Source organism: Heliangelus exortis, chromosome 1 (assembly GCF_036169615.1).
Source record: "Heliangelus exortis chromosome 1, bHelExo1.hap1, whole genome shotgun sequence".
Lineage (NCBI taxonomy): Eukaryota > Metazoa > Chordata > Aves > Apodiformes > Trochilidae > Heliangelus > Heliangelus exortis.
In genome coordinates this window covers 60960269-60987604 of record NC_092422.1, presented here as the reverse complement: position 1 = coordinate 60987604, position 27336 = coordinate 60960269, and the positions used below count along the sequence as shown (strand labels likewise).

At 37.8% G+C, this 27336-nt stretch overlaps 1 protein-coding gene across 7 annotated transcripts in view; it reads right to left on the bottom strand.

Moving 5' to 3' along the window:
- Positions 1-27336, bottom strand: part of UXS1 (UDP-glucuronate decarboxylase 1) — a 64332-nt gene that overhangs the window by 22515 nt on the left and 14481 nt on the right. Inside the window, exons 3-8 of one of the 7 annotated variants that reach the window (XM_071744661.1) lie at positions 25535-25583; positions 23395-23438; positions 20307-20367; positions 15350-15530; positions 2550-2654; positions 1228-1287 (exon numbers count right to left, since the gene is read on the bottom strand). In XM_071744661.1, coding sequence (XP_071600762.1) covers positions 1228-1287; positions 2550-2654; positions 15350-15530; positions 20307-20367; positions 23395-23438; positions 25535-25583 — 500 coding nt within the window. Of the gene's footprint in view, positions 1-1227; positions 1288-2549; positions 2655-15349; positions 15590-20306; positions 20368-23394; positions 23439-25534; positions 25584-27336 lie in introns of all 7 variants that reach the window. The other 6 variants (XM_071744670.1, XM_071744686.1, XM_071744641.1 and 3 more) reach the window with 6 other exon arrangements.

The window sequence follows — 27336 nt, the reverse complement described above, 5'->3', positions numbered from 1 at the left end:
GCACTAGAAGGTGCTGCAGTCTGGAAAGCCACCTCAGTTTCTGTCTCCTTTCTAGCAGAGGCAGCCTTATGAACCACTTGGAAGATCTGTAAACAACACTGCTTTGAGAACTGCTCTGGAACCAGTTGACTAACATTTTCTGACTTAATTTTCTGTCCTTTATTTTTCAGAAAAATGACTTTGTCTGTTTAGTCAGAGGATGATTCAAGTAGACCCTCTCCACTGACACAACAAAGCCTGATCATGGGAGTTTCAAGTTCTCCACTTCAGGAAGCAGACTGCTACAGAGCAAGGAGGCTCCAAAACTTGGGTATTTTTTCATCTGTTGGTTCATCTGTTGGCTCATCTTAGTGGATTTCTTGCTCGGGTATTTGCTTTAAACCTTCCTGACTGAAGTTATTCCACCAAAAGTGTACTCCTTGACATATGTTTTTGTCTTTGTATAACTTTTATACATCTTGTTAAAGACAAGTATTTTTGTTTGCTTGTTTGTTTTTTAAACTGAATTATAGCACAACTACTAATGTTGAGAAGGTGACTGGGCCTGTTTATCTCCATCAACCTTGCAGCACTGTCAGCCAGACAAAAGCTCACAACAGCAGAAAGTTCCTCCAGTAGGCACGCAGTCTGTCACTCACCTCAGGATAGTACTAAAGATTCTAGCTGTACCCAGCTAGGAGTTCTATCAGTCATTTATTCCCTCACAACTTCACTTAGTAACAGCAAAAGGAAGGAGGAGAGAGATTGCTCAATATAAGGTTTTAAGAGACACTACAATGGCATGCATGCACAACTGCTGTTTTCTTAGCTTGGAGGTTATGTCCTTGTTTCTTGCACCCTGCAGCACACACTAGGTGATTGCTAAATTGTAACAATACAATTAGGGAAGACAGAAGCAGATTTGCTACTGAAATTATCTTTCTTCACAGGTTTTCTTTCATTATGGCATGTGGATTTGAATGAGAGTTCCCCCTCAAGCCCTTTTGAAAAAGAGCCATAAACAGAGACATAGGAAAGTTACAAAGTCTGAGCCTCCTTCCATCACTCTGGCTATAGATTTAAAGCAAGTACTAATGCCAGTGTTTTAAGCTGTGAGAAATACATCTGATAAAGGAACCAAGCTAAGATAATGATAAAAATCTACTAATTATCCCCCAGAATGGCTTGTAAATGCCTTTTTACACAGTCATGTCTAAAGAGCTCTAGAAACTGCTTTATCCCTCTTACCTCCATATACCTCTGATGTAGAGGCCAGCAGCAGCCGTGCTCCAACACGTTTGGCTAATCCTAAATTTTGGACAGGGAAAGAAGAACAGAATTAGACCAAGTTCAAGAATCTTTCAGTCACATTAACTGCTTTACTGTGATCCCATTTTACATGTTTTTTAAGAGAATTCAGTTTCTCTCCCTGGACAAATCTAGCTGTAAATCACATCCGTAGCTCTCGCTTCCAAAGTGGAAGACTTCAGAAACAGCAGAGCAGCACCAACATGTCTGATGTGTTTGCTTCTGGGACTAAAAATTACACTGGACCAAGATCCAAGAACTTCTTATATTACACTCTAAATAAAGGCCAAGTGAGCATAAACCTTTCCAGTTATGAAATACGGATCTTGATACACCACACCATATTATAATTACCAAAACTTAAAGACAAACTACATAGAGAAATTGATACAGAATAAAATGTGACAGGACAAAATCAATCATTTTCCTTTTACTATGTCCCTCTAAACAGCCCAAATGATCCTACCCATCACTTGAGATTACTCTGCATTACATCTGAATGACTTTCTGGCCTTCAAGTTAGCATGGCAAATCAAAGAAATCTGCCTTAATTCTTGGAATTGTACTCACTGGATTATCACTCAAGTGAGAATCTCATCTGAGCTAATGCCCAGAAGATTTTTTGCCTCTCGGTAATGCTTATGGTCACTGACACCCCATTCAAGCTACAGAATATGCCAAATGACTCAAAGACGGGAGAAAAAGTTAGAGAAGGCTTGAGGTCTTCTTTTATAGGCACAATCATGCTACAATGTGTAGCATGAAGCTACACATTAAACATTCTTGCAGAATTTGCTAGCCAAGGCATGCACACAAGGTGCAGAGCTCTTGATGTCTGGGATTTACAGAGTCAGTGCTGTTCCGCCTAGTCCAACATTTGCTGTGGTGAAAACAACCAGTTACTCATAGCAAACATGGGAATGTTTCAGTCACCAAAAGAATTGGACACAACCTTGCTATAAAAATCCCACACTCTTTTAATTGTTCCTATGACTTCTGTTAATTACTGAGAGTTACAAGCATGAAGTTCTTGGGCTATGCTAGCTGAGCTTACACATTGTCAGAGTTCATCTGCAGATATATCCAAAAGAAAAGTACAAAAATCTTCAAAGAGGGGGGAAAAAACCCTCCTATTTTTCTTAAAGAATCAACTTCTAAAAATGTTCAACTCATCAGCCCAATCCTCCTCTCCCTACAGTAACTCTCTTGAGGCTGTATTATTTCTAACAATGTTAAGTAAAAAAAAAAATATTTCCACTTACCCAGCATGTTTAGTGTCCCAATAGTGTTGGTCTTTAATGTTTTTATAGGATTATACATATAATTTGGAGGAGAAGCAGGAGATGCTAGATGATAGATCTGGTCCACTACCAAAAAGCAGAAGGGAAAGAAAGCATTATTATTACTATTATTCTGTAATTATGTAATTATTAGTATAGTAATTATATTACTATATAATATATAAAATAAGAAAACATCAGGGTCATGTAAGAAGTATTTCTTTCTGCATTTTCTAACACTGGAACTCAGTACTTCCTATCTTGCTTGCTACAAATAATATGTAGGTAGGCAAACCTATTGTAATCCAAAGCAAGACTTATTTTCTAGTAAAGCAAAAAGTAAAGCACTGTATACAGCAACACTACTGACACAGATGCAGAAGTCTGCCTGTGTGTTCACAGTTTTACCTTCTAAAACTTCAGTTAGGAATACTTCAGAGATCTTTAGAAGCTGTAGAGGTATATGCACCATTCAATTACCCTCAAGTTTTTAAGTGACTACCACCATCAGAATATTTTTCTCAAAGGGAAACCCAAGCAAACAAGTATACTTCATCAAAAAACCCCAGAGCCTCACCAGTAAAGAGATTCCAGCCTCCCCAGTTATTAACTGTAATTAACCAACACAGTAGACCATGCCTTGAAATCACTGAAACTATACTGAAGCCTAAGCTAATTTAAAAAAAGGTATCTTGGGTACACTCAGGTTGCTCAGTGTAGGTCCCAATCTTCACTAAATAAATTTGCTGCATTTCTGGGATTGCAGTGTAAACAAACCTAAAGGGGCCTTGAGCAACCTTGTCTAGTAGGAGGTGTCTCTGTCTATGGCAGGGGGGGTTGGCACTAGATGGTCTTTAAGGGCCCTCCCTATCCAAACCATTGTGTGATTCTGAGATTCTTAATTTAACAATTATTCCCAGCACAAGTGAACAGAGAGAAAAGAGAATATAGGCTGTAACAGCTTTTATTCAAAATTCAAAGGCCAAGTGTATCATCAATCAGGATTTCCTTCCCTCTCCAGCTTCTTCTGCTTTGGTTTATTTCTATCTTAAGCTAAATCAATTGTGCTTTGCTGTCTACTCATCCCACAGCCATGCTTATTTGTTTATTTTCAGCTATTTATCTATTTTCATAAAAGTGTCTTTTCTGAACAAGTATATGGCAGTCAATTCTATTAAGGTAGTTCAGAAGACATAAATGGGTATCACAAATAGCATCTGATACAAGGAAAACAGGTGCACAGGATTTCAATCAACTTTGATTTTGTAACAGGCCACCAGGAAAGCTGCTGTGTCTGTGCTTTGGAACTTCAAAGAGCTCAGCTCACCCCAGCAAATTTCAAGAACTGGAGAAATAGAGCTATGCAATGTACCAGAATCTGTCTTGAACATGAAATGTAAAAGAATCCCAAGATACTGGTTGATTGCCATTGGTAATCATGAAAACATCAGGCAAATCCTAATTTAAGAACAGCTTGAGTGTATCAGGGTTGCAAAATGTGTTGCATGAGGTGAGGATGCAAAGGTTACAGATATTACAGGAAAAAAGGGAAAAGGGTTTTTTTGATAAATTGTAATAAAAGCAAACCAATAAAAACTGGATTCATTTTCACAAGCAGCATATGATATTTGGAAAGCTCAACCTACAAGCCTTTCATAGCCTTATAATAAATATAAAAGAGTCTTTCTGTATTCCATGTATAACAAATCACAGTTAGCCACAACTACTGGATAATTGAAAGAAAGAAACAAACCCTCAAGAAAGAAACAGAACAAATCCTCTACAAGATCATCCAAGAAAAGTACACAAAAGGTGATGTAAGACTTAGAAGGGAAGAAGGGAAAGTAATTGGTTGTGTTAAAGAAGGAAAGTATTGGGGTTTTAAGAAGACTCAGCTCTGAAACTTGAAGGAACCTGGAAAATTTAAGGCTCGCTGGTATTCTGACAGAAGACAATATTGCATGGTATAAGGCTGTGTTGCCTGAGGAACAGAACACTATCAAATGATACACTCAAAATATTTTTGTTTTGCCTATTTTCTGTTGTTTTATAATTAACAAGCAAGAGAAAATGACAGCAATATAAAATGAAGCTCGATTTTGACAATGTACTGATTACCATTAGCCATATCTTGTGTTTAACTTTCACAGGATCTGTGACACAATGAGCTTTTTTTCTCCAGTTTTAAACTAATTCTTCTACCAAAACCAGAGTGGAAGCATCCTTGACTTTCAAATAAAAAAACAAAATAAAATCCAATTTTGCTCCAAATTTTCTCTTTCATTTGAATATAATACTTGCTTAAGCAGCACAGGCTGTATATCAGGTACAACTAGCTGGAAAAAAATATGAAAAACTAAGTTTCCACCTACTCTCAACTAGCTGAGAACACCAAAATGTTAGAGAATGCGTTTCATTTGACAAAGCAAGCACACAATCCTTGCTCCCTGCTCTACCTCTAGTGTGAAAAAGCAGAGCAGTTAGGTGAGAGTGTTTGTAAGTGACTTGATTTATCTATGTGGAAGGCACCCATCACTTTTCAACAATCCTTTAAGCAATGAAAAAAGTTAAAGTAGTTAAAAGCCTTCAAAAACACACGCCTCTATATTAAAACACCACAGCCTTTTAAAGATAAGCTCATGTTCTGATAAGGTTGCTTTAAAAATACTGGTAAATTGCCAAGGTAAAATATTTAACCTACTGTCTTTCTGAATCCTTACTTAACTGTGCTTGCACACAGAGTCACATTTTTTTAGACTGATTGCTGTTTTAAAGTCTACTGGGCAAGATCATAGCCCAGAAAAATAATTTATTATTACAGTCTATTCACTGCTTAAGCTTACAAAGTCAACAGCAAAAAAACCAAGGAGAAATAATTTCAAGTCAAACCACATCACACAGAATAATTAATGATCACCACAAACACAAGATCAACTCCTAAGCCAATCTACTTGAGTCCATCACCTCCACATTTTACTGCCTTGACAGAGTCGTATTTTACAGTTAGAATGAACAGGCAAATGCCACAAAATATTACATATTCAACATGTATTATGGTGGAAAGGCATTACTCATGGCAAACATGGGATTTTTTTATATGTACACATGCTCTCTTTGGTCTACAGCTCTTAATCTAGAGCAGAGATGACCAGCTGCCTGTATGATGTCATAGAATCACAGAATCATAGAATTGGCTGGGTTGGAAGGGACCTCAGAGATCATCACGTCCAACCCTTGATCCACTCCCGCTGCAGTTACCAGACCATGGCACTGAGTGCCACATCCAGTCTCTTTTTAAATATCTCCAGAGATGGAGAATCCACCACTTCCCTGGGCAGCCCATTCCAATGTCTGATCACCCTCTCAGTAAAGAAATTCTTTCTAATGTCCAACCTAAACCTCCCCTGGCACAACTTGAGACCGTGCCCTCTTGTCTTGCTGAGAGCTGCCTGGGAAAAGAGAACAACCCCCCCCTGGCTACCCCCTCCTTTCAGGGAGTTTTAGAGAGTGATGAGGTCTCCCCTGAGCCTCCTCTTCTCCAGGCTGAACAGCCCCAAAACAGCCCAAAAAGCTAGAGATAAAACAGTGGCATATGTGTCACATGTGTCACACTGGTGAGGACTTACTGTCACATAAAAAAAGCACAGAGAAACACAATTTCATTTAGCATACAGCTCTGTTATTTTCTCTCATATCAACAGAAACTGGTATTTCCATTCACTATCAACTACAGAGCAGCATTAAGAGTTTTCCACAGATGGCAACCTCTAGTAGTAATGCATTTAATATCCAAAGACAGTCTGACACAGCGAGTGATGGAAAAATTGAGCTCCCGGCTCAGACTTGACTCAAAGCACTGCAGACATTGCTAATGCAATTGACTTTTTGGTTTCTCTCTGCAACATGAAAATTGCTAATTGTTCTGTGTGAGGAAGTGTGGTGTGGCACAGTTTCTCCTTATTTTGGGCTCTGTTGACCCTAAGCTTCAGAGGAGAGTAACATTTAATCAAATTATGTTGCAGGATTTCCTGTGTTTTGGCATTAATGCAAAGATGTAGCATGGGGTGAAGTATAATTGGTCTGCTGAACTTTGACATGCCTCCTACAGGTGAGCCACCAATATAGATTAACTACATGGCTGCTTCCAGTTATGCCTCTGAACATAAACATCTCCTTCCCAGTGGGTGGTACTGTCATGAAACCAAACAAAAGGGGCAGACTGGAAGCTGATCAAAGAAATGCTCAAGAGAAGCTGCTGACAGCTGCTTGCAGGTAGCTGGTAATTTCAAGAACAGTGGCTCAGAAAAATTATCAAATTAAGAGCTAAAGCCACCTGCAGCCAACCCAAAGTTGAACCTAAATGACCTAAATTTTATGATGTTTCCATCCTTTCACAACCCTTTCTAAATCTAGTTTTAAGCAAACTGTGGGGGAATTTTTGCAGTGAAACTGTCACTTCAAAAGCACTGTGGTTCCTGAGTAACCCAGTCCTAGTCTGTCAAAGCAGAAGTGACCACTTTCCTGCCTCCCTACCTCCATCTATTTTTGCTGTTTTAAATACCTGCTGAATTTAGCCACATTGCAGCTGTGACAAGAATGCCACCTTTAAAAGCATGTGGCAATTCAGATAAACAGGGCAAAAAACTACCTTTTTTTTTCCTGCATTGGAATACTGCTACGCCTGTGATTATTCAAGTGGCAATATGTTAGCTAGGAACAAACACAAACAAAATGCAGTCCCTCAAAGGTTTCTAACAAATGTCAATTTTATTCATTTTTAAACAAAAAGTGTAATGGATAGTGCTCAAAAAAAAAAAAAAAAAAAAAAAAAAAAAAAGAGAGAGAGAGAGATGGAAAAAAGAATGGAAAATTTAAAGGAGAGAAAAACAAAGGAGGGAAAAAAAGAAAGAAGAGAGAAAAGTAAAAAGGGAAGACACTTTTTTTTCTTCCCCTGGTCCTCCTTCCTCACTTTGTTTACCAGATGGCAATTGCTTTAATGTGACGAAGAGGAGATGGGAGAGAAATAAAGTTTTTCTTGCCAGATACCTGGTCTTGACTGTCTAAGTCTGGTCTGCCTCAACATATTTCCTCCTATATTCACAAAGGCATTTTCTGTGATGAAAAGGCTCAGCAAGAGTCAAGTGTCAGATGGCCATCAAAGGGATCAGGAAGCAAGGCAGCTCCAGGATTTTCCCCCTCTGTCTAGGAAGGAATCTTTAGAGCACCAAGCTTTAGACCAGTTCAAAACATTGCTTCTCTTCCAGAACATTTAAAGTATGTTGGATTTCAGAAAAGTGGATAGATTTATTCCGTAAACTGGTCCCATTTGAGACATCAAGCTGAGAATGTTGATAAAGGAACAGTAACTTCTCCTCCCACCTCCTCTCTTTCAACTACTGGATCTAAAAAACCAGAATTTTTTTGTCTTGGAATTTCATCGGGCCAGCTCAGACATGCAGACAAAGCCATCTACCTAGCTTGGCTGATAACCCTCTGTGCTCATCAGTCATTGAATATAGCAGGCAATTCTCCTCAATCCAGAACTGTGGAAAGCTCTCCTAGAGGATCAACTGTTTGGGTGACTGCAACAGCACCTGCTGGAGGACACCAACAAAAGCATCTTGAAATTGACCTCTATATCTCTTCCTTTCATGTAAGATAAAGAAAAAAGTTTTACAACATTTAATAGTGCCTGCTAAGAAGCTTTTAGCTAGCTTTGTAATTAAGCCATGGTGCCATTAATTGAAAATGACTGTGTGAATGGTTGTGGAAATCTTTATGTAGGTAGGTAAGGATCATAAAAGAACAAATGGCAACAATAAAAGTCTGCAAGTTTTGTATTTAACTCCTATCAGGGGCTACAACTGTGTAAGCCACTGTGAGCACAGGGGCAAGTAGTAGTTTACCCAGCACAGAATGACAGGCTAGTGATAAAGAAACATTAAAAAAAAAATTCATGTTACAATTTTGCTGGAGAAAAGAAAAAACACTAAATCTGTTTCAAAATGCTACAAACATAGAAACTAGCATAAACGTTCAAGCCATAATGTACCCACTGGCAAATATAGAAATCCATAAATAAAGTTTTAGAAACATGCTGTGAGGTCAACACAACTAAAATTTGTTGGTTGGAATAGCTCACCCCCCCTCCCCTCCATTTTGTATACACAGATTCTGTTAACACTTAAAACCAGACACAAACATATGGTCTCCTTAATGCTAAACACATAACATCAATATAACCACTCACTTTCACAAAATATTGCAGTAAAATCACCCTCCTTTGTATCAGTTATCTTTATTTCCCAGCAGTATCACTGTCCATGCTCTGCATGCTTCCTAAGTGAATTGTAAGGGTAGAATCGACCTTTCCTATGATAGAAAATGACATTCATTACTCTGAAGGAATGACCTTCATCTGCAGTTTCTGCCTTCCACATGTGTCACGGTACTAGGAAGGACTAAAGGGGTCACTAACCCTACTAAGCACCTGCATCCATCACAGTACTTGCTAGTCTGAAAGTACTAAGCAGAAAAGCTTTGATCAGAAGCATACACATTTCTACAGCTTCAACAAACAGATTTTTCTTGTAAACAACAGCTATGCCAACTCCATTACTGTAGGTGAAATGAGACATTTTTATTTGTCGCGGCATCACAGGGACAGACCATATGCCAGCTATGGAGAGCAGGCCACTAATAGCCCTGAGACAGCTGGGAGCTGACTGATAGATGTGTCCCATACAACTTGCATCATGGTCATTACAAAAGGGGAGATATGCTGGAGCAAGGTGGACAGATGCTTCCTGATGCTCCTGAGAACGAGGGTGAATATAAGCTCATACATTTTATGTTGGTGTTTGTAATAGTTTTGTTATTACATGAAATCCATTTATCCAACCCATGGGGCTTCTCTATTCTTCCCAGTTCAATTTCTCAGCTAAGGAGGGGTCATCAGGCAAAAGAACAAACTGCTTCAGTTTAGCCTCAGATCCAGGCTAAAACAAAATACTATTGCACTGAACTACAAAGGACTACATACACAAATTCATTCTCCTAATCATATGATGCTAATGCTGACCATAATGTAAGACAAACTAGAATAACTTTATAAAGGTTTACAATGTTTGTACTGGAACAGTTTTAGAGCTTCACCAGAGACTCAGGCATCACTGCACTTGGCTTTGGACAAATAAAAATTAAGTAGAATTTCACAGAACCAGAGAATTACTGAGGCTGGAAAAGACCTCCGAGTCCAGCCTGTGATCTAGCACCAGCACATCAGCTAGACCATGGTGCTAAGTGCCACATCCAGCCTTTCCTTAAACATCTCCAGGGACAGTAACCACCACTTCCCTGGGCAGTCCATTCCAGTACTTGATCATCCTCTCCACAAGGACGTGCTTCCTGATATCCAACCTAAACTTCCCCTGGTGCAGCTTCAGTCTGTGTCCTCTTGTTCTGTCACCCATTGCCTGAGAGAAGAGTCTGACCCCCCCTTGACTACAGCCTCCCTTCAGGTTCTTCCAGGGAGTCATAAGGTCCCCTCTGAGTCTCCTTTTCTCCAGGCTCAACAACTCCAGCTTCCTCAGCCTCTCCTTCTAAGACAATTCCCCCCTAGTCCCTTCACAGCCCCCTTGCTCTCCTCTGGACCTGCTCCAGCACCTCAATATCCTTCCTGAACTGAAGGGCCCAGAACTGGACGTAGTACTCAAGCTGTGGCCTCACGAGTGCAGCGTACAGGGGAAAAAAATCACATCCCTGGACCTGCTGGCCACACTATTCCTGAGGCAAGCCAGGATGCCATTGGCTTTCCAGGCCACCTGGGCACACTGCTGGCTCATGTTCAACCAACTCTGAACCAGTACTCCCGGGTCCATCTCTGCCTGGCTGCTCTACAGCCACTTTTCCCCCAGTCTGTAGTGCTGCAAGGGTTATCATGGCCAAAGTGTAGGACCCTGCACTTGGTCTTGGTGAACTTCATACCAATTGGCCTTGGCCCACAGACCCTGTTTGTCCAGGTCCCTCTATAGCATCTGTGCCCTCTGGGAGATCAATGCTCCCCCTCAATTTGGTGTCATCTGTGAATTTACTAAGGGTACACTCAATCCCCTCATCCAGGTCGTCAGTGAAGATGTTGAATAGGACTGGGCCCAGTCCACTTGGAGATGGTACAGTTCTGGGATACTGTAGAACAGTGTTCAGCAAAATGTAAAATCCTGATTTCTGGAAGGCTGCTACTCTCAAGAAGGCTTTTTCTGAGACTGCTGGTTTTAGTCTTAGAGTCAACTCAGACCCACAAGCCAGCAAAGTCCTTAAGAATAAAAGTGTTTCTGGTCTCTGTCAAGTCAATGATTTATTAAAGGTCTATAAATAATGTTGGTTTGTATACTTATGTACATGTTACTAACAACTTCACACCTTCTGAGAACTCTGAAAGCCAATATCCTTGTCATGTGCTTGCAGCAGTTCTAACTTGCAACATGTATTTTTATTCTGATTTTTAAAGCTCTCCACTGAAAGTCAGAAGACTCCAATATCAAACCCAACTTAACTACCTTTGCATTCACAGCAGTCACAGAAAACAGAGCTGGCATTTAAGAAATGTTTTGCCAGAAGCTACATTGTTGGAATAAAAAATAATAGTAATAAGTAAACAGAAAAAAAATCAGCTTATTTACATAAAATCTTCACATCTACACTGATTTTCACATCAATAATTTCAATTTCTCTCAGGAAGCAAGTGATATACTTGTTTCTTACCTATCACTCCTACCACTTACTCTTCACTACTCTGACCAAAAAAATTAACTTATATATAGCTGCCACAGACTACAATTTTAGAAGTATTGTATAAACATTTTAGCAAGAGTTCCTGTTTAAGCAGGGATACATTGGTGACAATCAGCAAAATACCTACTATGCAACTTTGCTCCTATGTCTCAAAACCGAAGTTCAAAAGCACTAATTAAGCTAGAAAAGAAAAATCTCTAAAAAGCATAACCCTTGAGGACAACTGAAAACAACTTTACAAGGCAAGAGGATCTTTATTTTGATATTAAGTATTCAAAATATAGTGTGCATTTATGATTAGGGAAATTAAATCAGTTCAACTGAATCCCTGTTGATAAAGCACAGAAAATCTGTGGTATTTCAGACCTGGTTTTCTTTCCAATTTGTGAAATTTGTGATAAAAACAGAAAACAAACCAAAAAACTCACAACCAACCAAAAAGAAACCAAAGGCCTAAATATGTAAACTATGAAATGGGTCAGCTGAGGAGGACATCTTTCAGATATAAGGTATGTCTGGAGGTAAAGGGAATGTGCATATAACCTCTCATAAAAGACTTTTATTTTAAGGCTTCCAGTGTTTCCTGAAGAAATAGGAAGAAGAAATGCTAGTGGTAGAAGGACAGGGGCTGTGCATGCCTATCTAATGTTTTCTTCCAGTTTTATTCAGCTGCTGTTGCTACCATGGACAAGAAGTTGTGTGCACTTCATGGCAGCTGACAACCACACCTAAAGACTGAGAGGCATTATTGGCTTTTTTAGGAGTGAAGTTTGTGATATGACTTAGATCTTACAACATCATCTTGAAATTGGCTTCTGTTGGTTGTGTGTCTATTTTTGGAGTTAGGTGGGGTATACAGTGCGGGGCTTTTGGCTTTGTTTTTTTGTGGTTTTTTAGAGTTTTTTGGAGTTTTTTAAATTTTTTTTCTTTATTATTGTTTGGTTTTGTGGGATTTTGTTTGTTTGTTTGTTTTAAACTCTATATATGTGTAACAATTCACACCAGAAATGCAGGCTTCAGTGGCTTAAGTGTTCAGAAACAACAATTTTTTCCCTGCTACAAGTGCACAGTCTACTCTAGTGCAAAGGTGGGCATAAACAACACAGCATGAAATCTCAAGTCCCTATGCAAACTAAGTACATCTGTTCTACATTTATTTAATAAAAAATTTCAGTTGGTAGTTTTAAATGCAATTATCATGCAGTAGGTACATCACAGTAACACCAGATGGAGCATTCACTCTCATTTTTTCTCCAACTAATAATAGTCTCTCTGTTTTTACACTAAGGTTTGCAGGGATGTGAGCCACAGAGCTCTCAACTAATAGGGTACTTGTAACCTTCAAGAATGTAGAAAATCCCTGGCAGAAAGTGAATGAGAATTTCTGTAATTTTTTCCAAATAATACAGAAAGGAATAAGAGATTGTTTTCTTTCTGTACCACCCTTCAGAAAAGAAAATTGTCTTCCTGTACCAAAACAGCCCTGTTCATTAGTGGATTAAAACATAAAGGTTAGGCACAATGAAAATACCTTTAAAAATCCCAAGTATCTTAAAACAGTGTCTTGGGCTTTTCTATCCTGGTCCTTTCAAACCAGGACACACAGAAGTCAATCATAAAAAAGAACCCAAAACCAAACCAACAACAAAAAAACCCAGAAAAACAAACCATTAGGCAGGATCTGGAAATTTTTCTTTTCTGACTTTTCTTCTTTACTATTTTCTGTCTTTGCTTTTCTGCTTGAAAAAGCCTAGGTGAAATGTGTTCCTGTGAGTTTTTTACTGACATCTTCAAATGCTAAAGTAAAGGAAATCCTAGTGGAGGAGATGAAAGTCTCATATAAACTTACATCTCATATAAACTATAGAATTAGAAGGGATGAACCAGATGAGCCTTGAGGTCCCTTCTAACCTGACACTCCATGAAAGTAATTCAGCTCCACAGTTAACTACAGGTATCCCAGGCCTGAGAAATAAAGTGTCTTTATATGAATTATTACTATTTCTGGTCAACACAGACCAAGATCCAAGGAGGCCAAGTGTCACTTCATGTCATGGATCAAAGACAATGATTCAGATAGAACCCATTTTAGCTTCACAGTGACGCCTATCCATAAAAAACAAAAAATACATCAAGAGATTTAATGAAAGCTAAGCACCTTGAGACTAAACTCACTTTCCATATCAAAAGTGCAAACACTGTTCTTTCTAGATCAGAAATGAGGTTGTATTCAGAAATAAAGTACTGATTAGTCTCTCTGGAATTTAAGTGTCAAGTATCCTTACATGACCTTGATTAAACAGGATAGCAAATAAACAGCAATTCTTTAGATTCAAATCTTCTTTTGTCCTGACTTCACAGTCATTCTAATTTCTATTTAAAAAGACAATGAAGAAACTAGGACTAAGAAAAGAAGTATTGACCCATATATCAACTTGTTAATTTGTTACAATAACTATCTCCCACTGTGTCTTTTTTCCATTTTCCTGTGTTGCAATAGAAACCCTGCACTGAAGTAAAATTTAACAATCTTCATACACCGGTATATCAAAGTTAGTTTTATTTTAACACTGAGCCATATCAGCTTTAATTTATGCTGTTGGAGAAGACATTCATTAAACTGCCCACTGAACAACATATTCCCATTTGTTATCAGTACAAAATGGGGAATTGGTGACTTAATTACACAGAAGATGGGAAAGGCAGCTGAAGAATCTCAGAATTCCCATTCATCTGTGGCAAGTAATTGAGCAACAGTATTAGCAACTATGACAATTCTCTGAGGTCTCAAGTGTAATCAATGTGCAATGAAGAAGCTAATGCAGGGGAAATATTAGGAAAGCTGACAAACTAAACTCAGTGAGGTGTAAGCAACCAGCACCTTAATCAGTTAATAAGATCTCAGTTCCACCATACTGTCAGTGGAAGTAAAAGTTTGAAGTATAACAGCAGACACTAACTGAAGCAGTGCATTGTCAGAACAGAGCACGAATGCACGTCTGCAGGATTATTTCAGTAATCAGAAATTCATCACAAGTAAGAACAAAAGAGATGTAATTGCTGGAGATTTTCTCTCGAAGTACATTCACTAGAATTCAGCAAGAATAAAAAGCAAAACAACAGATTTTTGTTTAAAGACATTAAACAATTACATTGCCACATACAGAGTTTCAAAGGGATGGAGCAAACCCAGGAGAAGTGCAGTGTAATCTGAGTAATGTTTTAATTGATTCACCATATGCTTAGACATTCCTGAAGTCTATAAATACACAGATCTCTCAAATATGGCTATGTTAATGCTGTCTTACAATATGGCATAATTGCTTAAGGTTACTGCTTCAAAGCAGGCTGTTCTTTTGTTTCTTTCTTTAGGGTTTTTTGTCATTGTTTGTTGAAACTTGGGAAATTTAGTGCTGCCATTTTCCTATTCTACATGCTGCAGAATGCTTGTGCCTAAAGTGGGAGGAATGTTTTCCATAGAAGATACATGAGACAATTGAAGAAAGTGAGCACTTGCCCTCTGAAGTAGCATATTCTCCTCTCACCTGCCCATACACAGTTACAGGATGTGCCATCCAGCATGACTCAAGCTCGCAATTCAACTTCTCAGTTTGTGACTCATTTAGGCCACAGATTCTGGGTGCTTTGTCAGCCATTGCAGGCACAAAGGGACATGAGACAATGGATGGGACAGACATACTGAGCCCATTGCCATCTTGCCTTCTCACAGAATCAGTCACATCAGGAAGTTTCTATTACGGATTTCTTTACTCTTGGACACTCAGAAATGAAGAACTGGTTTCAAAGATAAAAGCACACTGAACCTTTCACTCCACACTGGTCACAGAACTTAGACTAATAATAAACAAAGCATACCAGAATTAGATTAGTCTGGAAATCAGTTAAGTAATGAAATTCTTTACAGAGATACATACTTCCAAGGCTATAACACAACAAAGTGCAGATACCACAGCAGAGAGAGTACTCACCTTCAATGTACAGGGGCTCAACGACATCGTGATTTATCAGTTCGAAGTTCTCATGACCAATCCAGTGCTCCACATTTCTTTTCCTGCCCGTAAAGAAGTTGTCCACAACTGTAACCTCATGGCCATCCATCATTAGTTTGTCAGTAAGATGAGAACCCACAAACCCTGCTCCTCCAGTTATCTGCGTTAGGACAGTTGGTATAAATTTCTTTTTCTTTTTACAGAAACACCAGACAAAGTCTACAAACATGAAGACAGAAGAACAGTAGCTTTCAGATCTTTGCTTATCCCAGGGGAAACAACTCCATTTCCATGCTTCAACATTTTTATCCAATTATTTACAGAATTTAAAATGTCAAGAGAGATGCTCGACACATTTCAATCACTGTCAGGCTAGAGGTTCAGCTAACAATTGACATCCAGTTTTGCAGTATAGTTTTTTTTTCCCCCACAAATTGGATTGTGCCCTTTTTTGTGCAAAGCCTCAAAAGAAGCAAAAAGGTAAGAAGAGGATTCTCTGTCATTCTCATTTCTCAGAAAAGAAATAACAAAACGCCAGGTTATTTTTGTGGAAGATTTGTACTACCAGAAATGTGAAACCCAGCTTTTGTCTGGTTTAAATGTAAGACATGATAGTGTTCTACACATAAGCACTATTCTTTTACCCTTCATAGATGGATGGATGGAAGGAAGCCATCAAGCAAGAATATTGTCTGATGAAAGCAAGACTTTGAAGATCTCTAAATCCAAAATTATTCCTTTTGTGTTTTAAGGCACCTATAGCCCACATCCTATCATTCAGTTTTCAGCTATAAGCTCTGACATCCAGCATTTGACTGCCTTGGTACATTATGTTTTACTGAAGGAAAAAAAAAGAAAAAAAAAACCAAAAAAACCCCCCAGAAATATTTACAAATTCGTACTCCTCTTCAGTTACAGATGTAGGAGTGAGGAACATTGGGTTTTTTTTCTCTTTCTGCACCTCAGTCTTTAACAGTAAACAAACAAACAATTTACTAATTCACTACTGAAGAAGTCAACATTGCTACGGTAAGTGCAAGTTTTGTGATCCATCCAGACAGACATATGGAAGCAATTGTTTTCCCTGCACTTTGTAAATTGTTTTCAAGAACACACAAATACATGACACATCACTGCTCTCAAAGAATGAAGACACTTGTACCCCCCCTGTGTGGCATGAGCTCTACTGTATGACTAACGACTACGTGATCAAATTCAGATTTTGAAAGTGATTCAGCCATCATCTGCATTCCTCAGCTACAAACACCTAACCAAATAACAAAAGGACACAGTGAAATTGTCAAGCAGGAGTCTATAATGAATGCAGGATGTGCTCCAATGACAAAAATGCAGTGTGGAAAAGGATGCAGATGCCTGAAGTTCTTTCCCTTAGTGCTTTAGTCAAAAGTCTAAGCATTTATCCTGCACACTCCTCTCCATCCACTATTAAAAAGCCAGATGAGTAGACGTTGTTTTCTAAAAACAAACAAAACTCCCCAAAACAACCAAAAACCACCCAAACAAAAAAAGACCAACAAACCACCTAAACAAACAAAAAAACCAACCCGACAACAAAACCCATCAAGCAGGAAAGATAAAGACAAATAGAAAGCCATCAAAAACTGAAAAGGGAAAAAAAGTTAACTACGTGTTCTCTTCCATGAAAGCTTGAATGTCCACTTCTTATATTCTCACACTTGTTTTTTCTTCTTAAAAATTCAGGGTCATCAGTGTGTCGAAGATATTTTAAGTACCAGTTAAAAGAAGAATCATTCAGTCTGGCTATCTAGTATTCTTTTGGGTTTACCTGGGCTTCCTTGTAGCATATTCAGCATGGGATTCAGTTCCTTGACAAATATTAAAGGAGAAAAATGATGTAGGAGAAGACCACTTTGAAAAAAAAACCAACAACAAAAAGCTCAGGACTCCCACTATCCCAGAGCAGACAGAAGGGAACAATGTGTTTCTGTCAGAATGCTGTGAACATGGAAAGAAGAGGGGAAGTAACTGAGGTAGAAGTGCCCCCTCTGCAGAACTGCCTTTGCCAAATATTCCAAGGGTTTTGTCTTTTTGTTGTGACCAACAAAAATTTTCTGTTAACAAAATTAACCTATTTCAACTGAGGACCAAGGAAATCCCCTACTGCTACTATTTCCAGTATTCCAGAGAAGACAAACTCGATGCTCACGATGTGCCTTCTTACTAATCTCCCTTTTGGAAAAAAAAACCAAAACAACAAAACCCAAAAAACTCCACCCAGCACTGCTTACAGCACTCTTCTATGCTATATTCAAGGAAAGAAAACAATAAAGCACAAGCCAATTTTTTCCAGAAAGAAGTTTCCAATTACTTCAAATATGCAAGTAGTTTATATGATAAATCTACATTAGCTTTCTTAACATAGCACCTCCACAGGTATTAGATAAAGAACTACTTGGAAAAGGAGCTGAATTTCCCCTGGAAAAGAAAACAACTATATAGATTAATTTTATCATTATTTGAGGCTACATTAAAAAAAAAAAAAAAAAAAAGATTATTTACCACTGAAGCTCTATGTATAACCTTCCTGTAATCACTTATAAAACAAGGTCAATTTACTTAATTTCTAAATATGACTTCCTGCAAATCACAATGACATATTAATCTACAAAACCATATACTGTATGTGAATCATTTCCATATCAGAAGTGAAGAACCAGCACCTGGGGCTTAAGCAGACATTCTTTAATAAAACATCATTAATAAAAATACTTAATTACTTAGTAGTGCCAATATGGTTGGTAACTTCAGCATCTACTAAAAGGCACAAATACTACTGGTAATTTCCTCTACTGGAAGCACTTAAAAGTTTGTGTATTTGCTAGATGGGTTCATTTCTGCTGTCTGCAGACAGACTCAAAACATTTCATGTCCCATATGTAAATGGTATTTTTTCTTTTCTTTTTTTTTATGCTTTAGTTAGTCTACCACATTCAATTAATCTAAAAAACCACACAGCAGACTGAACCAATGTCAACACTATAATTAACAGAATTCCTTCTCCTGCATATGAAAGCCTGGGGCTTAGTCACTTCAGAGAACTGAGGAAGTAGATAATTCATGCACAACAGGATGAAGACACTTGAACGAAAGTGCCAGAGTACCCAATCTCAGCTGAAATGCCACCCATACTAGCAATTATCTCCAGACAGATGCAGTATTATAAATACCAACTGCTAGAAGTGTTGTCTGATCAGGTAAGTGCTGTGGATACTGCACTCAGAGATAAATCGGAATTTTTTAATGGATCCCAGGAAAGGACACACTATCAGCAAAATATGAAGCAAATAATCTACCAAAGTTCACTTGGCTTGCTGATTCTTGTGTTTACTCCCAAGAAACTTTCACGCATCATGCAATGTCTACGTGAATCCTCAATAAGCTGACTTCACTTACTCAAAAGAGTATTTTTCCTGTAATATTATGACAACATTCTAACAGAATGAAATTGGCCATGTGGGCAGGAGGCTTGTAAAAGCCCATCTGAGTTCCCACTGAACTACTCCCCAACCACAACAGAGATGCAATGACTGAAAAACTCACTGATCCTTTTGGCCAGCTCTCTCTTTAGTAACTCTAAACTCTACAAAATCCATAGACACCAAAACACTGTTCACCTCCAGATCACTAGGAAACACTTCTATTCCAACCACCTGGCCATCACTGTTGAAGCAAAAGGCTTCATCAAAATTTCCAGAATCTTCAAGAGGCAAAGTTTAAATATTTAAAGAGCTCCATAGCCTATTAACAGCTTGCACTGGTACTTTTCTTGAAAATACCTTCTTGTTTACATAAAACCCATGACCTCAAGGTAACTTTTTTATACTTGGACACATGAGCACACAAATTACCAATGTTGAGAATTAAGCCTCTCTCTGCTGTCTTCCCTTGGTGTACCTTCCATATTCAACAAAGGAACAGGAAGCCTGCAGGTCTATCTCCTTCAGATTGTGATAAAACAACACTAAAGAACTAAACTAATTTGATAACACTCTGTGAAGTTTTGCAATAGCAGTGAAGACTATTGTCTAATAAAGAAGTAAAAAAATACACGTGGTTTTAATTGCACCTTTTAATTGTTTTTCTTGAAAATTTTGAAGTCAAAGCAAGAAAACATCAGATAAGTTACCTAACTTTAGCATAAATTTGTCCCAGACACTGTTCTCTACTACAGAGGCAGAAATCCATACTTCTGTATATACACATCTTAAGTAGCTATACTTTCTATGCCTCTTCTAAATGTGGGGAGAAGAAACACAAACAAGAAAAAAAATAGCACACAGCTAACTTCAAAAACGTTCGTAGACAAAAGTGTAAAGCAGATATTGCAGCACAATTTGCTGAGTTTTAAGAATGACTTGGGTGAATACTTGTCCTGACTCAACCTGACTTCCTCTTCTACCATAAACACCTGTGATGCCTCGAAATACCAGGAACAACATAGAAGACAATTAACATTCCCCCTGCCAAATTAAATGGTCCTTCTTAACAGTGCTCCAGAGCAGCTACTTTTCTAGCCTTATGATTAGCTTTTGACCAGTTCAGTCACACAAGTTTTCTACCAAGATGAATCCAAAATATTTCCCAGTCTCTGCAAATTTAAGCCATCTGGGAGGACAAGATGAAAGACCCCCTGGCAATGCAGGCCCGAGATGCTACAAGCAGACAACAGCAGCTTAAATGGCAAGACAAACCTTCAAACCAGAACCCAAGTGCATTATCCCTATGCTGAGTTCAAGAACATCAGCACAGTAGGTGAAGCACTGCTCCAAACCTTGTGCAGCACATGACATACCAGCTAATTTCATTCCCACTCATGTCTTTAATTCTACAAGGCTGCTCACATTCCACAGGTCTTTTTTATTTCCCAAAACATATCACAGAGTAAAAAACTTACCAGGATTCTTTTACGATCCTTTTCTGATAAAAATTTCACTGGTGGGTATTTCTGGGTGAAACTACACAACATTTCAAAACAAAGAAGAAACAACATGTAAGTTTCAGCCTGGCTTCTTTCACATATCTGGTCTTTGAAATTTGAAAAACTACTCTGATAGCCTTTAAAAATGAAAGCTGTGCTACAGGTAGGTTTAGTTCTTTTCTCTAAAGGAGTACCTAGACACCAAATGGTCACTTCAACAATTTTTACCAGAGAACTCATTCAGTAAGAAAGCAAATCTCCTTCTCTGAAATAAGAGTGCCATGGTTTTGACAGGCCTCAAACTACTTTCATTTTTTTGCACCTTCTTTTTTACCTGAACTTAATCAAAACTAAACATCCTAAAATCATGTGATATACAAACACTAGGTGCTTTCTCAAGCTTAAAGTTGATGCTCAGAACCTTAAGATGATTTCATGGACATGGAATTATTTAATTTCATTATCCCCACACTCGTATGGATTCTGCATTCAGGAAACTTCTTTAAAGTAAGGTGTGAAAGAACATGTTAATTTTATTTTATTTCGGTAATTAGCACTGTAGTCATGGCAGTATTTTAATAGCTTAGGTTTTTCTAACCTAAGTTAGAAACTAAGTATTGGTGTGACAATGGACAGAAGTCAAAGTATGATTACTCTGCTCCAGTATGTCTAGTTGCTGGAGATCCAATTGTACATTGAACACAGGAGGCATTCACACTAAGAGAATGTCCAATCTCAGTGTGAAATATGGCATCAGAATCTTCCAAAGTTACCTATACAGTAAGACTGAAAGAAAAAGCTACCTACACTTGACTTATCACCACATGGGTCAGTACTAGTAATGCTATTTCTTTGATTTAGGCTGAAAACCAATGAGAAACAGTAGTGCATAAGTTTAATGCAGGGATGGAAAACACATTCTTCCTGTGAGAGAAAGGAAAACCCATCAATAACAACAAAAGGCTTATAAAGTTTAAAAAAAATTGAGGCATTACCTAGCTTAAAAAAAATTGAGGCATTACCTAAGAGTGCAAGGTGAAAGTCAGTCTCTTCCATTTTTGAGACCACTATTTTAAGGTCACATTAATCCAGCATGGAGTAATACTGCTACAAAAGGGACCTCCCAACAATTCTTGCTCCTTTCATTACAACAGTACTAGCTTAGAGGCAGTGGGTAGGAATTTGGAACCAATTCACCTTTCATGTTCATCTTTTGGCAGCAAGGTTGAGTTTATCTTGACCTGATGCTTTCTTTCATGACTAAGGAGCAATGCTTCTCCTATGCAAATTATTAATAAAAGCTTTCCAACTTTAGTTTCAATTAAACAATCCCTAGTCATAAGACTGGGATTAAGGAATTCTGGCCTTTCCTGCTTCCCAAAAGGATAACGATGGCTTGCTTTTAGATTTTATCAGCTTATGATGTAAAAAACCAAACAAATATTTACACAAAGAGGTAAAGCTTTCCAACAGGATCAGCCTTCAGGCATCTGACAGTGAGTAGTTATTTACTGTCACTTTACATAGGAATAAAATTCAAAAATTGTTAATTGCAACAACCCACATGCAGCTGAACCTGCAGAGATAAATGGTTACACTATTTGAAAAAAAAAAAAAAACAACCAAAAAAACCAAGAGCCCATATTCTGATATGGGCCAAAGAGCACATAAGCCCACATTCTGTCATAGTTCCCAGACTGGCCAGAGGTAAAAAAAATATTTTGCTTCTTTTTCCTCATTGCTAGAAATTAGAAACAAGATTCATCAATACCTGCATACACTACTCAAAAATAAATGGGTATTTTGATGGTTCCTTGGAGAAGTTTTAACATAATGGTTGCAACCAAAACCTCACTGCTCATTTTGAGAAAACATTTAAAAAAAAAAAAAAAAAAAGACAAATGAGCCAAGCAGGATATCCTCCCACAAAGGTCCTCTCTGAATGGCAGAAGGGAATACCTGAATTGCCAACCACTGAAGCTGGAAATAGACACTAGACTATCAAAGAATAAATAATTCAGTTGAACAGAACTAGGACAAAAATACTTCATCTAAACATATCATCTTTATAATTTGACTTATAATTGGTATGGTAGTATCACATTGCAACTACTGCAGGTGAGGCAGCCTGCAAATGGTTTTATGTTGCCAATACCTCACACAGTTCAATCCACAAATTTCATGCTTATATTAAGAGATGAGCAATCATATCAATATTCTTAATGAATGTGGCAGGTCACTGAATCTTTCAAATCAATTAAAAATTGTCAATTCTGGTTTTTTATATTTTTTTTTAAACAGCATGGGGGGGTTGGGAGAAAGAACAACAACCTCTCACTGGGAAGACAGAACTTAAAACACTGCAGGTACTGAGCAAAGAACAATTGGATTCTGACCCCTCTCCAGAGGAACAGCACAGAACCACCAATATGCCATATATAAGCATCCAGGCTTACTGGTTCTGTTTGGATAAATCCAGACTTGGCTCTCTGTACTGCAGTTATTCTCAGCTAGCTGTTTGCTTGGCACATCAACAAGTGCCACCTCTAAACCAGCATCGCTGTCAAAAGCTGCAATGTCTTTGCCAGAGCTGACAATTCCCACTCTTATTTATTACAAACAAAGCACTGCACAATAGCTGAACCACAGGACTCATCACAACAGTGGAAAATGTGACGTAAAACATATTTTCAGTCTCCTGAAGTTGAAAGCAGTATATGCTTTGGCACACACCAGGGCTGGAGTTACTAAACCATGGTAATCCGTTCACCAGTTGGACTCAGACCAGCAAATTCCTCCATATGACTTAAATTAACAAACATCGAGCACTCCCAGCTTACTTTAGTGGGATTAAAAACTTGGATACTTTCTGCATTACTGTCTTCCAGCATTCAGTGCAATATCCTCACTCAGATAAGTCATGACAGATAAAAAACAAAAGGTACTGTAAGTGTACTCCAAATATTTATATTAAGCCCACAACTACAGAATCGACTGCTACGGAACAACAACAACAAAAAAAGTGCTTTTTAATTGCTTCTCAATTTTAGCAAAAAAGTGTTACCTTTTTTCTAGATCTTTGATTTTCTCCCTTAGAGGTGCAACAGCCTAAAATAAAGGAATAACATTTAATCTTTGAAGAACAGAACAAGATTCATATCACAAAACACGCACCAGGAAGTTACTTCAGAACAAAAATCATGGCAAACAGTCTCCTATAAACAGCTTCTTCTTTTCTTGGAGTGAAGACACCCCAAGAAACTTGCATCTTAAAGCATCCTTCAAGTCAATAAAATCCTTGAATCTTTTTTACCAAAAATCAAAATCACCTAGTAATGTGAAACCCCTAAACTTACCACTGAAAACAAAACATCTCAAGGCTATGAGTACATGGCCATGAGTTGATAAGGACAGCCATTTCTATTTGGGATTTCTATTTGGCAAAGTGATTTCAAAAGTGACTTGTCTGAGGTTGTCAAAAGCAACCTATACTGATCAAAAGCACAATGGAAAATTCAGTAAAACCTCAATAATTTAAATGGACAGTATATACACAAACTTAAGGGTAGAGACACAGAGAAGCATTAGGTCCAGAGCAAAACCTGTAGTTCTTGCAAACTCACAGCATGTGAATCTGAAGAAACATGTCAAAAACCCTAAGATACATTTTACATCATGACTTGAGGTTATATGTAGGCTTTAAAAAAATATTAAAAGGAAATTTGTCAGAAAATATAGTTCACCTACCAAGACTTCTGTTTCCATTTTCACTGCTTTGAAATAGAGAATGCTCAAGTTGCCACCGGTTTCACTTTATCACAGGACCAAAATTTCTAAGTCCTGCCAAATTTCAAGAAGTCCCTACACTCTTTTTAAATTTACTGAAACTCTGTCACAAAATTTGCCACCTAGGACCACACATAACTTGAAAGTTATCAGAAGATTACCACTTGAAATAGTATTACATACCAACAAATCACCAACCACCAATCATGTGTTTTATAGAAATACTCCTGACAACTCAGGAACTTCATGAACTGAAGTAAACTGCATGCTCGTGTTAAGAGGAAATACAGTACTGTCATTTATAGTCATAAAATATCTAGCTCTGTGGAGCACCAAATAGTTCTTGAAACAGTTAAACTTGTTCTGATGGTTCAAGATACTGTAGAACTAAAGCTTTATAAGCAAGATCCAGAAATGCTCAGTTTCTCAGACCTTACAGTAACACTGATCTACTCACTGAAGTTCAATCATTTGACAGTGCTTAAAAAACTGGAATTTGGAGAATGTTTGTTGTAATGTTTATCAGGACTGGGAAAAAAACCAAACCAAACCAAAAAAAAAAAAAAAAAAGGAATTAAAGGAATGCAAAAGACAACTGAGAACACAATCTTTTCATTGATTTTAAACAATTTCATAGGACTTCTTGCTGCATCCAGAGGAACAATTGCTACGTATACCTGTTAGAATTCTAGGCAGAACAGACTAGACCAGTACAGTCATGCACACACTCACACAAGGGGTAAAGGGTATTGACCTTAAAGACTTTTCTATCTATTAAATTCTTTGTTTTACTGTTATATACTGGCAGCCTGAAGAATGATCTGTTACACATGTTCTTTATATTTTACATCAAACTGAAGTTGAAATGGAAATTCAGAGGTATTGGTACAGAATCTCAAAGCCACTGTTGGGCTCAATACCCATGGCTACTACAGGAATTGCCAAGACCTCTCCTTACAACGTTGCTACTGCAGACTATCCCCCACCACAAACACTGCTACCTTTGTTCATTAGTTTAAAACAAAGCAAAGCATTGTTTGGGAGGCTTCAAATTTCTAATGAATGTTATTTATTCTGAACATTTTGTAAGGGGAAAGAATGTGTATATTCTTCACTTGGTAACAAAAAACAGTTCTCGAGAGGACTTAATAGAAGGTTTGCAGCAAACAATACAGTAGAGCTATCACTTTCAAGAAAGGTTCAAAAGGAAAAAAATTAAAAGATGAAAGTCACAAAACTATTTTAGAAACTCCACTATACTGAAGAACACTCCAAAAACTTCAGTACAGACTCAATTCCAATACTTTCAATTGCTTTAGTGGAATGGAGACTAATGAGATTAAATATGCTCTTTCAATATAAAGTCAGTAAAATTGAACCCTCAAACCAAAACAGACTACAACTTTTAGCAAACTAACCTCCTCTATTTTACTGTCCACCTTTTGATCTCCATTTTCTTGAAGAGACCTGTTGGGAAGAAAAGAAAACACATAATCCACACAGTTGCAATAGCTGCTCCAGTGCATCTTGCATCGTGCTTTTCCTGTTAAAACAATAGCTTCAAAGCACCCCATGGATTATTTCAAAGACATTCTTAGAGGAAATGAAAGCAAAGGATCCAATTCCCACTGAAAACAGGTAGTCTTCCCACCAAGTCTGGCAGAAAGAGAAGCAAGCCACAGAAAAGAGACAATAAAGACATCAAAAAAATTCATTTTACAGGAAACATTAATTTCATTGAAGAAAAGCATCTAACACTGCACTAAGGTAGGGAAGAAATGTTTTTTAATGTAGCTTTACATATGTAGATGTCTTTTTGAGGGTCTCTATTTACTATATGCTACAAGTATCCTAACAAAACATCTTCCCTTAATGCCAAAGCTGTAACTGTAATTTCAGTCAAAACAGAGAAGGGCAACTATGTCTAGCTTTGACTGAACTTTCACAAAAGCAAGGAAAAAAACCTGTCCTGGTTTGACAAAAACCTGTACCAAAATGTATCTTAAGTGACTCTATGATGGGCAATACTGACTTAGCATAAAAATGCTACTCGCTTGAAATTAAGCCAAGCTTACACACACTGAAGGGTGACAGATGTCAAAACAGAGTACCAAGAAGTTGGTGTCTTGCACAAATTTGTGTTGTGTTATTTATCTGTGTAAAGTATCTCAATTAGTTGTGTTCATTCTTTGAGTAAACTTCTACAAGTGTAGAACTTGCATTTTTAAATTTTACCTCTTGCATCTAGCATATGTAATGTTCCTTAAGTCTGCATAATATTTTTTCCAATTAAACCTTCTGAAAGAGGAATTATTTATCTTACAGTAGTAAGTTTTGCATAATAGAGGATTCATGGGTATCCAAATTAAAACAGAGTTCTTTCAAATAGAACAGAGCTCCTTTACTTGGGACCTGAAGTCATTACACCTAGGGAAACAGAAGATCCTTTGTTAAGCAGATATACATATGCCACACTGTTAGAGCAATGATTCCTTTCATATCCCCCTATAAAACTCATACTAAAAATTCAGGTCACTATATAACTGATGCAAAACTCTTATTTACCAGAATAGTTTTGTTGTATCACCAAAGAGTGCAGTAAGTTCCTAGACTAGGACACACAGCCCCTGAACAAATGGTAATTTAATGTAACAGGGGCAAATACAAACCCTCCAGTTACAATAGTATGAATTTACCACAAAGAAGCAATATAAAGTAATTCTTGTGAACTTTTCAAATGTTTTCTCAAAGAGCAGAATTCCACAAAAAGCTACGTAAACAATCTGTGGAATACATAACCTCCTCTCTGCTAAATGACCAAGGAAAATTTGGAAAACCCCTTAGAATGTTACAAGGTTCCCTCCTACTATTGTTTATTCACAAATCTTGGAACTTAAGGACTGGCACACTGTAGTTTAGTTTTTAATGAGCTCTTCCTCCTAACAAAGACAATCTTACTGGCTGAAGACCAACATCAGACCTTCAAAAATAAATATTTGTCCCTCCATACTTCATAATGATCACCTCAAATAAGAAGTCAGATACAGTTAATGGTAGAATTGGTAAAAAACAGATTATTAAGGAATGAACACCCTGGATCCCACCCGCACCTGCCCTTCTCAAACCTCTCTCTGAGGTTCATGGCCTTCCTTTGAAAATGCTCAGCTGCTCACATAAGAGCTGCCAAGCTGCCATAGTTTGCTGGTCACAATAACATGAA